At 40.8% G+C, this 13741-nt stretch overlaps 1 protein-coding gene across 5 annotated transcripts in view; it reads right to left on the bottom strand.

Annotated features, from left to right (window-relative positions):
* Positions 1 to 13741, bottom strand: part of VPS54 (VPS54 subunit of GARP complex) — a 51906-nt gene that overhangs the window by 11664 nt on the left and 26501 nt on the right. For all 5 annotated transcript variants that reach the window (XM_034061025.1, XM_034061026.1, XM_034061024.1 and 2 more), the window contains 8 exons: positions 11469 to 11524; positions 9609 to 9705; positions 8804 to 9138; positions 7032 to 7161; positions 6402 to 6583; positions 5616 to 5728; positions 4302 to 4365; positions 2283 to 2388 (listed from right to left, as the gene is read on the bottom strand). In XM_034061025.1, coding sequence (XP_033916916.1) covers positions 2283 to 2388; positions 4302 to 4365; positions 5616 to 5728; positions 6402 to 6583; positions 7032 to 7161; positions 8804 to 9138; positions 9609 to 9705; positions 11469 to 11524 — 1083 coding nt within the window. The remainder of the gene's footprint in view (positions 1 to 2282; positions 2389 to 4301; positions 4366 to 5615; positions 5729 to 6401; positions 6584 to 7031; positions 7162 to 8803; positions 9139 to 9608; positions 9706 to 11468; positions 11525 to 13741) is intronic.

Here is a 13741-nt window from a genome sequence, read left to right as displayed (position 1 = left end):
CTCCATCACCCAGCTTGAGACAACAGACAATCTAGAGTGACTTGGGTGATGCAGTAGAGACAGAGGAGCCATTGCTGTTGTCCCTGATCTCTCGCACTGAGGAAGTCCCAGGGCTCATGTTTGAACAGAACTGTCCTGTTGACACTGGGGTGGAAACTGGGAGACAAAAACCTACAGAGAGCTGACTCTTTCATGCACCTGAAGGAAGATTTCTGGGGGCACACAATCCTGCTTCATGATAATGCAAGAACAGACCCCAAAATTTCAACCCAGCTCAAGTAAAAACAGGAAGCAATTTTTCTGGCTATTGCTTGGAGTCAGTCCCAAAAGTGAGGATCACTGTGAACCCCACACACTTGCTCTGGGCTGCCAGAGTGGTGTATCCAGGGCCAGAAAAGCAACCCAGACCTAATGCCACAACTGAACCCGAAATATGTGTGGTCCCTGACCTGAGAGGCATAATCTACTCTGTTCTCAGACAGAAGTCAGGTTCTGAAACTGAGTCATTTCATCTCCTCCTGCAGAGCAAAACCTTTTCTTATGCCTCCTGGTGGACTTCAGTAGTAGATCCACTGAGCCAAAGACATGTATCCTACATAGCCTAAACTTCTCTGAAGTTATAGCACTATTTGACTGTGTGGCAGACCATTAAAAACATGCTTTATAAAGCATCATAGACACTCATCCTCTCGCCCTGTCTGTTGTGCATATTACTCAGCTATCGGACAGCCTGTTGCAGACAAAGCAGTGAGAGAGCAGCATGCCTGAACCGTTGAAAGAGCAATATCCCCTCCTTGTGACTGTTTGGAGGAAATCATTCCTGTGTTCTGGCACTGTGGCTGCAAGCCCTCATCTGCACCACCTAGACTACTCCAGGAACTATGATCATGTTTTTATCCATGATAAAATAGGCACCAGTTCACTCTGGTTGCAGCCACAGCTCAAAACAGCCAGGAATTCCATTAACTGAAAACTCTTTGCAGTTTCCATCATATCTTGCTACCTTCAAAGCTTGTAAGCTTTGACAGCTGTCAAAATGTGTGGTGACCTGCAAGGACAAATGAATGGCTCTTACTTTGTTCAAAGCAGTAGAAAATGAGCTTTTGTTTTTGCTAGCTTTTCTTGTCATCTTTCCAATTGATGGGACCTTGCTGCCAAATATGAAATACAGTATTTAAACTGCATATGACTACTGAGGAATAAAATAAAATACATAGAGCTGGAACAAGACACAGCAGGGAGAGAGAAGGAGATGCAAATCTGGCCATGTCTGAGGCATCTGCTGCTGTTCTACCTGCCTGCAAAAAGGCGCTGCCAGACTTGAGTGTAGCAGCAACTGGAGAACAAGAGGTGAAGAAAGGCATCCTCAGCTCCAGGCTGACTGACTTGCCTTGGACACTGCTTTTAAAGGGAAAGGTTCATGGATGAACCTGAATGATGACTACAGGGAGGAGTGTGTCTGCATCTGGTTATTCAGGTAAGAACTATCAACAGGAGGATTATTTAAAGATCCATTTGCCAGGGTGTGTTTCACCTTCCCTGCCCCTACCTTAAGTACAATATACTTCTGAAGAGTAGAATCAGTTAATCTTTTATTGATCGTGCTGACGGTTAGAACTCTCAATATCTGACACAACCTTTGTGGGCAAAGGCACAAGTGAAAGCCTTGAAATAAATTAACTGCTAGGTTTTGGAGCCTATATAAATATATGACCGTTTTAAGGTGCCTTCTTGTGCTCCTTTTATTATTGTTTACTTATATTACCTTGCTCTATATGTGCTTTACCAGCTTTTCTCTTCCCTAGTGAGAAGTAAATGACAAACAGACCCTGGACTTCCATCATCTTTACATTTTACAACAGAAGCTTCATCCCATACTATTTTTCATGCTTCTACTGACTATACCTCTACTGACTTGTAAAAACCCAGGGACTTGTTTCCACCCTGAATATAGATGTATCTCTGCGGCATCTGAGACCAAACTGCTTTTTCTTCAGCACCATTAATTCTACACCCAGCCTGAAGGAGCAGCTATGACAAGTACGACTAGGTGGGATTTCCAATTAAACAAGAGGAAAGGCAGCCTTCCCAAGTTAATTCACATAACCAATGTCATCTTTAATGCCTTTAGTTTAAAAGGCCACCTCATGGCACAGTAACAAACACAATCATTTATAGACAATTTGTATCATTTATATGAAATCATAAAAACATGTGAAGCATCACAGAATAAGACACATTCTCTGCCCTGATTAGCACAGATGGTACATCTGGAGCCATACCTTCAGTAAATCTGACAGGCGGGTAAGCATGTCAGTGGTGATGGACGGAATGTTATCCACACACTGGCAGTACTCAAGGATTATTCTTATTAATAGCAATACTGTCCTACAAGAGAGGAAACAGCCAAATGTCATCTCAGTGCACGGAAGATGTTGAAAAAAGTCAAACATGGGCCAGTCATGCTGACAGAGAGCTACCTAATGCTACACGTTATAGCATTAAATAAACCCACTAACTGAGCTGGCACAGAAGTAAAACATAAAAGAAGATACACATAATGATGGTTATAAAGAATACCCAACTCCATAGGGTTGCATCTGGAAAAGTATTTCATGTATGTGAGAGAAAATCTCTGAGGTTCCTTGATATAACCTTCTAATCTCCCAAAAAGCTACTAGTGGTTCTAGTGGAACTAGAAGTCTTCATGTAGATGTTGGCAGGGGAGAAATAATGCAAAGCTCCTGTCTTATTCAGCTGTATAATTCTGGCCAATTTTGAGCACGTATAAAAATCTAGAGAATGCAGAAACCAACCACCACTAAAAGGATGCAATGAATGCTACAGAGTCAGAAACAGAGAAAGCAGCTTTGAAGAAAAGGCACAAAATATTCAAAGATCCTCAACACCTTCAATTTCCCTTGAATTCAGCAGACTTTGGAGAATTTGGGAGCTACTGTATGGAATCCATAAGGCTCCACAAAGAGCAGGTATGCTCCTTTGAATTCAAATACACAGGGGGCAAGAAAACAAAGGCAAGATCAAATGTTCAGAGTAGATAGTCTAACATTTCAAAAAGTTAAATCTCTTTCTTCCTTGCAGCAGCAGAGTGCAGAAAGATGATGAACAATGAACTGGAATATAAATACCTGGAGAATTATTTGGGCTTCTTTTCATGAATGCATTTTATTTGATTAAATACAACGAAACTCTATGCAAAAATGTGTAGAACCGAAACAAATACATGCACCAACATGAAGCTGGCAATTGCTTCACAAAGCCAAATATATCAAGTTTCAAATAAGCAGAGATGGATTATCAAGCACATCATCCATTAAGTCAATTTTATCCTTTAAAGCACGTTCAAATGCTTCTACTCAACCTGAAATGATCTTTTACAATGATATCAGTTGGCTGGCACAGAAATTCTGAGCCATCAGCTTCTGCTTCTAATTGAACAATGATATCATCGTGAAGCAACTCATAAAATGACAGCTGGTCAAAGACATTATGTAAATCAGAACTTTTAAGTTTGGGGTAAACTGTTAAGACTCTGGGGAGTGAGACCTTGCAGGTTTTACTCCCTCCCCAAACACGCTCTCATGCATATTTAATGCTCAAGCCTCACAGCTGTTGGAAACACAGCGTGCTTTCAAAGGAAAGATGTACCATATTTTAAAATGACTTTGATGCAACCAGCTTTAAGAAACTACTTTCCAATCCAAAGCAACAGTGTATGCAGCTTCTGAGACACCTCAGATCTTATTTCTTATCCTGAGTAAGATAAGCAATCATTCACTAGTAGACTCATGTGTTTTGGGGCTGTTCAGTGTAGAGAAACCTTATTACAGCCTTTGAGTACTTAAAGGGGGCTTATCAGAAGGATGAGAACAGATATTTTAGGAGAGGGATGGGGACTAAATGACTTCTAAAGGTCCCTTTCAACCCAAACTATTATATGATTCTATGACTTTAACAGAGATTACCCATAGTGCAAGAAATAAGAAGTGTGGTATGAAGACAAACCTGTATTTCCATAACTATATGTTTTCATTAAATAATTGAGGGGTTGGGGAAATAAAAACTAATGAAACCATAAATTTCAGAGAAGAAACAGCATTTTAATGCACAGAAGAGCTTGCAATGTTTTAGAACTGTTTGGGAACTAAACAGAAACTAGTCTGTGGAAAGAGAAGGGTTTTTGTATCTTTAAAAGACTTAAAGCTGTTAGTATTCATCCCAGTTCTACTCAAAAGCTCTTGCCAACTAACACACTGATAACAGAAAAGAGTGCATCTTACCCAACTGTTGCATATTTTTGTCCTTCAACAATAAGGAATTCAGCTGGCTTTCTTTCTTCAGTAGCTAGATATGTTGGCAAGAAAGGAAAAGGGACAAGTTGAACTAAAAACAAGCACAAAAAATGCTAGTTTCTAAAAATCTAGTGTTCCCTTGCTAAGTCTTGGGAAAAAACACCATCAATCCTTGGAGCACTGCTCTCTTTTACAGTATTTATTATCCAGTTGGTCACCCATTCTAATTAGTACAACCTGTAAAGTTACTTTGTCATCTGATAGCATTTTAGACCAAAAATCCCCTAAAGCCCCACAGTTGTCATATACTTAGAAACTTCAAATACAAGGTTACAAATAGAAGAAGAAAAGCAGGAAAAGTCACTGGGTTTTCTACTATACAGTCTCAACTGACTTGCTGTGTACATTAATATTTTAGTTTCAAACACTTCTTCCTCAGGGTTCATAGCAGAAGCTCTTCCTGATGCAGTTTTTCACGCCACAAGTTTCCTATCTTCTTGAAGGAAGCTGCAAGAGCTTAGTTTAAGAGCAATGGTCGACAAACATATTTTGGTGTCGTGTTCAATAACTGGAGTGATTACTGCCTAATACACTCTGTATCTGCTATATACCTGTTGAAGGATCAGGGTTTCTCCACCGTGACATTACCTTATTTTCTATTCACTCGCTCATCTACTGCCATTTCCCTTCCTCTCTATGTATGGTTTCTTCTTCTTCTAGCTGTTCACACACATTAATCACTGCAATATTGGATGAGTATCCCCACAAGGTAAGAATGCATTATCCATTCCCACTTTGCACACAGGAAAATGGGGCATGAGGAGTAAAAAGTGACTTGTCTGAGTTCAAATGAGGTTTCTGTGGCAAGGTAAATAATTGAATGTACATGAGTTTTCACTTCCATGAGCAGCCACATAGCACGCTGCCTTTCATTTGAACAACTGGCAGATGAAGTAATGTGAAGGAGCAAGCTTTGTTTAACACAAGGGGGCTGAGCACACACTCGTACTCCTTGGTCCCTTGCAACACTTCAGTGGTACGTTCTGGGGAAAGACTAAATTTATGCAAAGAGCGTAAGTCTCTACACTGGGAATACTTGTATAAAAAAGTAGCTCTTTCCCTGTGCTAACACTTCAATGGGTTTCAATAAATAAATACTCTTTTAAGTTCAGCACAAGAAGTTTCAAAGACAGCGAGCAAACACAGATCAAGAGTGATATTGGATTAAATCCATCACCATTCTACAGCATAGCAACATTTGATGCTAATAACTCAGCTAACAGTAGGTCTGAAGATACACACCTGCTGGCTTTTTTTCAGGAAGAGATATTCTGCCATCTGACACTGAATCAACAAGATCCTGAAACTCGGCAGGAACTTCAGCTTGCTTCCAGCGCTCATTGTCCAAAAGCAGGCTAGTTAAAAACACAAAAGAGAGGAGGCTGAGAAAATGAAATGCCTTGTCTTGACACTTCTCCTGCCTGTAATACCTTGGAATCAAAGCTACAGTAACTTAAACAAAGCCACTTGCCCAAAATGTTATGCTATTCATCTTCATTAGGAAGAGGTGTCCAACAACCAGCAGGAGCAAACCAGAAAAACACAGTGTTGGCTTAGAGCTATCAGAGTTTGTTCACTCCATCTATCATAGAGGAGAAAAGACTTCACTAGGCAATAACGATTCTTATGAGATCACTGCCACTGAAGTGATGTGTAAATCATGGAATTTTAAGAGCTTTTGATGGATGAGAATGAACAGACTTGATGCGCGTTACTTAACCCCTAAGACAAAGCAATCCTGCCCTTCGATGTCAGTCCTGAGTACTTCCTGTAGCTAATTACTGTCCTCATTTAGGTAAGTATGATCCTAAGTGTAACAATCCAGTCTGAAGAAATTAAATTATGAAAACAGTGTAAGGCTAAGCCAACTAAAAATATTTGGTGTTTCATACATTTTTTTTCACCCCCTGCTCTTAAGTACCAGTGTTCTGGCTTACTAGTCTTTCAGGCAACAAGAGATTGTGTTTGCCTGGCATCCGACTGATAAAGTTATTCATGTAAGAACACAAAGATCTTCTGTCCAGATACCTTAGCTTTGTCTTCCTCTCCTCATGGAATCTGTTCACAAATCTATTGGCTTGACTCTGCAGTGCTCCTCGCAAGGACATACTTTTCCTGCCGCAGATCTGCTCAGTTTCTAAGATAAAGCCTTCCATCAAGCGAGAAAGAGTAACAAACTCACTGGAATTCAGCTTCTCTAGGAAGCCATCCTGTGTGTAAAGGAAACCATTGTAAGGAGGCAAATTCAGAAACATAAAGGAATAACTCAGCATGTCTTGTGGCTACTATAGTGTATTTTAAGAGGCAAATCACTTAACCCTATATAGGACAGAGAAGGCAGACTGCAGTGCAAGCTGCCACCTTGTCATACATTTGCATTCTCTGCACAGAGCTTCAAAAACAGCAAGTCAGTATATTTAAAAAAAGAAAGCAGCAGAAATCCACATTGCCTTACAATGACACAGTATGGTAATGCCTGTGTGCTCTGGGCATTCAGATCAAGTGCCTGAGGCAGCAGGAACAGTTCACAGAATGGTTAGGTTACTTCATCTCAATTGAGAATGCTATTTCAGAACTCTTACTCATTAAACCAGCAATTTAGGAGTAAATTCTCATTAAGGACGAGACACCAACAGCAGTCTGAGCCATGCTCCTTACCTTTGCTCTTGCCATGAGGAACTTGACTGAACGATCATGGCAGATATCAGAGGCATTATAAAGTAACTCTTGAATATTGTTCGCCAGCCTGACCAGCTCCAGGTCAGTCAGCTTCATGTCATCACTGATCCTATAAATGACAGAACCAATTGGCTGAGCATCAGTTTATCAGAAAAACAGTGTTTCTGCTCACAGGTTGAAAGAAGAAAGAGCCTTGCAGCAACTGTCTAATGCAGACAGTCAGTCACCAAAGTCACTTGGTACAGTTGGGAACTTTTAAGTTGCTGTCAGTGTCATGTCAGACCCTTTAAGAAGGAAATGCACAACTGCACATCCTGATATTTCATTTTAAATCCACACTCTAATTGCTATTAATGATCTAAGAGAAAACACAACATAGCCATTACTAATACAATATTAAATACAGTAATTATTTACTGAGCTAAAATTTACCCAGCTCCCGTAACACCTGAGCACTGCAAGCATGTGACAGATAAATCACATTTTTCTTCCTATGTAAGTGTAAGGCCTAAAACATACACTCTGCACTCCCCATGACTTTGATCTATAGATTATCATTCTATTAGCTCTTTACACTTCAGACTCCTAACTCAGTGCTTTTTAAAAACATATTTTATTATTGCTTGCTGTATAGAGGCCAGCCATTAGCACAACCCTGACATTCAGGTGATTAGTTAAGATCTTCTGGTCTGGTGTGGTTACTCAAGAGACTGTATGAGAGAACCTGAGAGGCTACAGAGCAGCAACTGGGCTAACATTGTTCTAACTGTGTGATTTTATCAGCCTGTTCCAAACACAGAGCAGAGGTGGAAAGAAAACCAGAAGAGGGATGAAGTGAGTTCATTTCAGAGCAAAGTTATGCAACCAGCCTCAGAAACAACTTTATTGCTCAAGAGCTCTAACTGCGTGGGGTATTTTTAGCAAACTTGGCGAAGTGCTCCAGACCAGTTCAGATCCAACCCCTTTCTCCTTCCCAGCTCCTCACTCTAGCCCTAAACTCCACATTGCATTTCTCTTCCAGCATACAACAGATGTTTTGACATACAGAAGCTTGAATTTTTATTTACATATTTATTTTAGATCTATCTCCTTCAGCAGCATTTTGATTTGAAGGAGAAGGTTTCTTTCAAAGCTGACAATTGGGTACAACAAAGTATAGACACTTGAGTATCAATCAGCTACAGGAAGCAGGCCACTTGCCACCTTCCATCTTTCAGCAGGGTAACAAGCGAGATGGATTTATTTAATTGTAGTTAAACAGTGACAATGAAGAGCAGGTTTTTCTCTAGAATGTATCTATTTATTTACTGAGATGGCTGCATGGAATTTATATTTGTTCCATAAAGCCAGCATACAAAAAAAACCCAGGGAAAAAATAGCCTCAATGAACAAAGATGCTTCTGCCTGTTAAAGGCATGACAAACCACATCTTTAATGTAGGCTAGGCTTGCATCTCTCCTGCTCTCTACAGAAGTGGGCTCCCCAGCACAGCAGATGGAGAGGGGTCCTTTTCTGTAAGAAGTGACATAATCAGTCCCCGTACTAATAGACACAGAAGTGAAAATAAGGCAAATAAATGAAACAAAGGTGACCTGGGGACAGTGCAATCTGATGGCAATCTTTAGGGGTGATGGTGGAGAGCCACTGCACTTATCTAGAAAAGTATCTGTATTTCTACTGTATCATTAGAAACAACTGCCTGCACCTAACACCTTGTTTCTGATACATCATAAAGTTGTGATTTTACTCACATCATCTCGACTGCCCCTGGAGTAACTGAGGACGAGGTTTGCTCTTTGCTGGATGAGGAATCAGTAGTGCACTCTGGTTCAGAAACCGAATCGCTGCTACACGGCTCACTGTTTGGAGAAGTGTTTCTTTGAGAGGTAGTGTCAGCTGCTACAGGTGGAAGGTCCCCTTCGCTGAATGCATCGCTTATGAACATGCCTTCATGAGTCAGGTAAGCCACTTCTGTGTCTACCGTACTATCCTTAGAGTTCTTTTGTAAGGTGTCCTCCAGGTCTCTGTTTTTTTGGTTCTTGTCTAGAACCAAGAAAACCACGCTACGGATAGTATTTAATGTTGCCTAGAAAGAAAGATGACATTTATTACAAAAAACAAATCCCCAAACTCTGTGCCACAGGCTTGTGCTAGAAAATGTTCTTTTATCTACAAAACAACACTAAATCCTGGCTTTATTTTCTGTTCTGTAATTAGCATTCAGAGGCAGACCCATCTGTCTAAGACCGTAACCAGTATCAGATGTTTCTGAGAACGGTGAAAGAAACCTCATTTGGAGCAATCTTACACACACAAAAGTTCTGTCCTAATCCCTAGCAGCCTGAAATGGATGTAATCACGCAACAAGAGGTATTATCTCCTTCCCATTGCTCTCTTTGTTAGCACTAATCATTTTTGTCCTGAACGCTGATATTCACATATCCTTCTTTCAATCAAAAGTTTGAAACTCCATACGCAAAACCAGCATCTTAAGACTTTGAATGAGAAGTAGCTTCATTCCATGTATGTGAAGCTCTTGGTAAATGAATGTCTTACCTTTATTCTCTTGAGGAAGATGGTAAACTTGGAAAAAATATCCTTCAGTAAATCAAACCACTGAGGAAAATTCATCATCCTCATTTGGTCTGCAAGCCTAAAAAAAGAGCAGTATTCAGTAAAGCAGAAATGCTGACTGGCCATGATGCCTACTGGCACATAATAAAAATACTGTAGATACAAGGAAAACAGTGTAGACTTTTATCTGGCAGAACAACAGACATCACCTGAACAGTCACTATCAACAGAATGTATGCAAGCAGAATGGAAAAGGAGATATATAAAAATAGATCACACTAACACAGTGAAAGCCTCACATTCATCATTAGGTTTTTTCCAGAGAATACTGTCCTTTTCCCTAGGATAGGCATGTATTACCAGCAAGGGAGGGGGTTAATAATGTTCTCACAAATCATGTGAGGAAAAGGAGGAAAAAAAATGGAAGAAAATACTCTGTGTTACAAAAGCTATGTTATTAAGCCCATTTTGTTGCTCTGCAATGAGACCACTTCTGCTATGAAAGTGCAAGTCAGCTGTTTGTGGCAGAGGGCAGAAAAGTCATTGACAGAACGAAATTTAAACCCAGTTAACACAGTTAGGATCCAACAGCAGAGCAGTAAACATTGGAGAATGGTGAGCAAATATCCAGTGTTTAAAAATTACCTGTGTCCAGTCTTTTCCCAATCGGGTATGAATCCCATGGAGGTCCTGTCACTCATTTTGCTTTATCAGCTGGTCTGTTTTTATTACCTTGGGGTAACCCTTTGCTCAGCAAAACAAACTGCAGAGCTCCAGCAAAACAGTAGCTGCAGGGGCCTCTGGAGCTGGGACCCCTTATCCAAACCCTGCTCAACGCATGGCCAACTAGACTGGGCTGCTCCGGGCCATGCCCAGTCAAAGGCCTGACTATGTCTCAGAACAGAGATCCCACAGATTCTCTGGGCCCCTGTTCCAGTGTTTGATCATCCTTATAAGGATCACATTTTTCCTAAGATTCAATTAGCATTTACCATATTTCATGTGCTCATCACCCCCTGTCCTTCCCCTGCACACCTCTGGGAGGAGCCTGGCTCTGTCTACAGGTCTGCTATAACCCTCCCATGGGGTAGCTGTGGACAGTTCTGCCCTGAGTTTTTCCCTCTCCAGGCTGCTCTTCCTACACTCCATGTTTCAGCCTCAACCCAGTGTCCTCTGCTGGACCTCAATGTCTTTCTTGTTCCTTGACTCACAGGCTATGCAAACATGGCCCAGGTTGTGGCTGCAAGGACATGCTGCTGGTCCATGGTCAAACAGTTCTCCACCACGTCATGCCCTGCAAAGCTGCTCTGAAGCCAGCCAGCTCTGCCCTCTCATCTTGCAAAGGGTTGCTCCTCTCCCAAGGCACAAGATGCCAAGAACTTGGCATTTGCCTTTCTTGGGCTTTGTGAGGTTCCTGCTGGACCAGTCTGAAGGCTGAATTTGCCTGGTCTCCTCTCTGGATGCCTCCTATTCTCATCTATGCAGGATGTAGCAAAACTACTGACACATTTTAGTACAAAATCCCAAGTCACGACAATATGAAATGCTTTCAAGTAGTTAAGAGATACATGAATAAATACAACAGTTTATGCTTCATACAATGAGATGCTCTGAATTCTAGAAAGGTAAGTTTAAGGTCACATTAGAATCTGAATAAGAAGGGGAACACACATTATCCTCACAGAGGCAAACAGAAGCAGAGGTTTAAACTGAAAGAAAAGGATAATCCTTACAGGGACATTTAACCATAAATTAGAATGTTAAGCTTACCTATGCTAAACAACATCCATCTCCTATCCCCACCCACCACCACCAAAAAACCAGATTTGGCTGTATACTTACTTAACAACCACTTCTGTATCTATTTCTTCTATCTGCGATACCGTATTAACCACACACTGTCAAAATTAAAGGGGGAAAAAACAAAACAAAAAAAGATCTTAGCTTCTTTCTAACCACTGCTGAGTTCAATAACACACAAAACTAAAATAATACAGATTTGTATCAGTTAACAACTTGTTTCTCTAAAAACAACAAAGCCCCCACAGAAACCACCCCCAAAAACATCTATTTTGAAAATACAGATGATCAAAATGTTCCCAAGTGTGTATTAAAGCTCCGGAGAGCACAATGGCTCCATCTTAAAGGTACCTGCTCTGCTGAGCATGGATGCTAAGCACTGTTTCAAAACCGTCTCTCAAGTCAGGTGCTTCAGAAGCCATATTCTTCCTCCTTCCAAAGTGATTGACTTTGGAACATGTTGGCTGACTTCCTTTTCAGCTTTAAATACAGGACTTTAGAACTAACCTACAACAGCACCAGAGAAGTGTGGAAGCACACACCTACAGTCTTGTGCTTTCAAATGTTAAGGCAGCCCCAGTTTCAACTGCTCTCCTAGCAGACATGGTATTTGCTGTCTGTCTGACCTCTTCACCACCTGCCTCTGTCTCTAGATTGCTCCACATCCTTATTGCTACTATCAATTTTCATTCCAAACACATCTACTGTTTTACAGCAATTTCACTGATCTCTTTTCACATTACTCACAAGCCCTAGGTACAAATCACCTCCATTCAGACTGAATTAGGCATTTTCTTCCAAATGCCAATCAATAAATAACCTCATCAAATGAGTCCGTAGCATTTGAACTCGCCTTTAAGTGAGAATGTACAATCTAGATGATGACTGGGGGCTGCCACCTCAAACTTCATGGATTCTACATGTGTTTTGAATAATGGTGGTCAGTACAGAAGCTTCTTAAAAACACACTTTGGTTCTCAACTATGCAGTGTGTTTGGTGCTTACAAACCTCTGCTCTTTCACCCCTCTGGCCTTAAAGTGCTACCAAATTACTAACAAGAGCCAGTGAAGCAATGCATTTGAACAGGAAACACATTTGAGACCTAGGAAGGAAACAGTTTCCTTATTAAAGAAATATATATCTAAGAGTTAAGACGATAGGCCACAATAAGTGTTGCACAAACCACACAAAAGTACTCCGATCCTATTTTCCCTATTCAATACAAACTTACACTGCAGGTTAATTAAACTTTGCCTATTTAATGAGCAGAGGTGACACCTGAAAAATCCAACATAAAGACAGATGTTCCCAGTAGAACAGCAAAAGCACTTCATGGCTGAGAATGAGCAGGAAAACCTACCCATTATGCAACTAAACAAAGAATTTAAAGGGGGAAAACAAAGTCTCCTTATGACTGCTGATACAGGCAAGTGAAAAGCCAATAGAGTCTGATGGGCAGATGAACAGTTTTATCCCAGTGTTAATAATTCATGTGTATTTTTCTTTGGTGTTCAGCCTTATATGAAGGCCCCCAGCACATCTGTATGCCTTTGTTTTTTCAGGCTTACAGTAACAGAGCATGACTAGAAAGCAGTGCTCACTCACACCCTCTGCTGATCTTTCAGGGAGGAGGGCAGTAACCTGGCCCAGCATTCCACTGCTTTCAGGCAGGGAGAGAACAAGGTACAGAAGTGCTTAACTCAGTTTAAATTGTATTGGAGTCAAGTGAGAAAGTACTCACATCATCACCAAGTCCTTTACAAGAAGTGGTGGCTGCATCCACACACATCACTGTCTGTCTTCTAATTCTGCCACAATGCTGGCAGTGTGGGCCCACATTACCTATGCCCACCCACAACCAGATCAACAGAATCTCTGGAGTGGATTGGGAGAGCTAATCTGTTGTCTTAAAACAAAAACATTAAAATAATAATTAAAAACGAAAATCCCAACTTTTAAAAGCTAGGCTCCCAATCTGGTTCATAAGACAGCTGTGAACACCATACTGTATTAGGAGAACAAGAGAGTATCTTCATCTGATGGCAAACCCACAACCTGATTATCCCCCAGCCTTTGTGATACAAATCAGAGGTAACTCATAACACATTAGAACATGACTCTTGAAATAATCACATACCTTTGGGGGAGAAAAACACACAACATCCTCACATACCCATACAAACAATTAAGATGAGTAAAATTAAAAGTACCAAACATAAGCTCAAATTTCAGTCTAAGTTTTTGTTTGCAAACAAAAGCCATCAGGTCACTGCCCAAACTAGTCCATGCGTTTTCCCCCACAGAAGTCATCTGA

This window comes from Melopsittacus undulatus, chromosome 3, assembly GCF_012275295.1.
Source record: "Melopsittacus undulatus isolate bMelUnd1 chromosome 3, bMelUnd1.mat.Z, whole genome shotgun sequence".
Taxonomy (NCBI): domain Eukaryota; kingdom Metazoa; phylum Chordata; class Aves; order Psittaciformes; family Psittaculidae; genus Melopsittacus; species Melopsittacus undulatus.
This window is presented reverse-complemented; position numbering and strand designations above follow the sequence as displayed.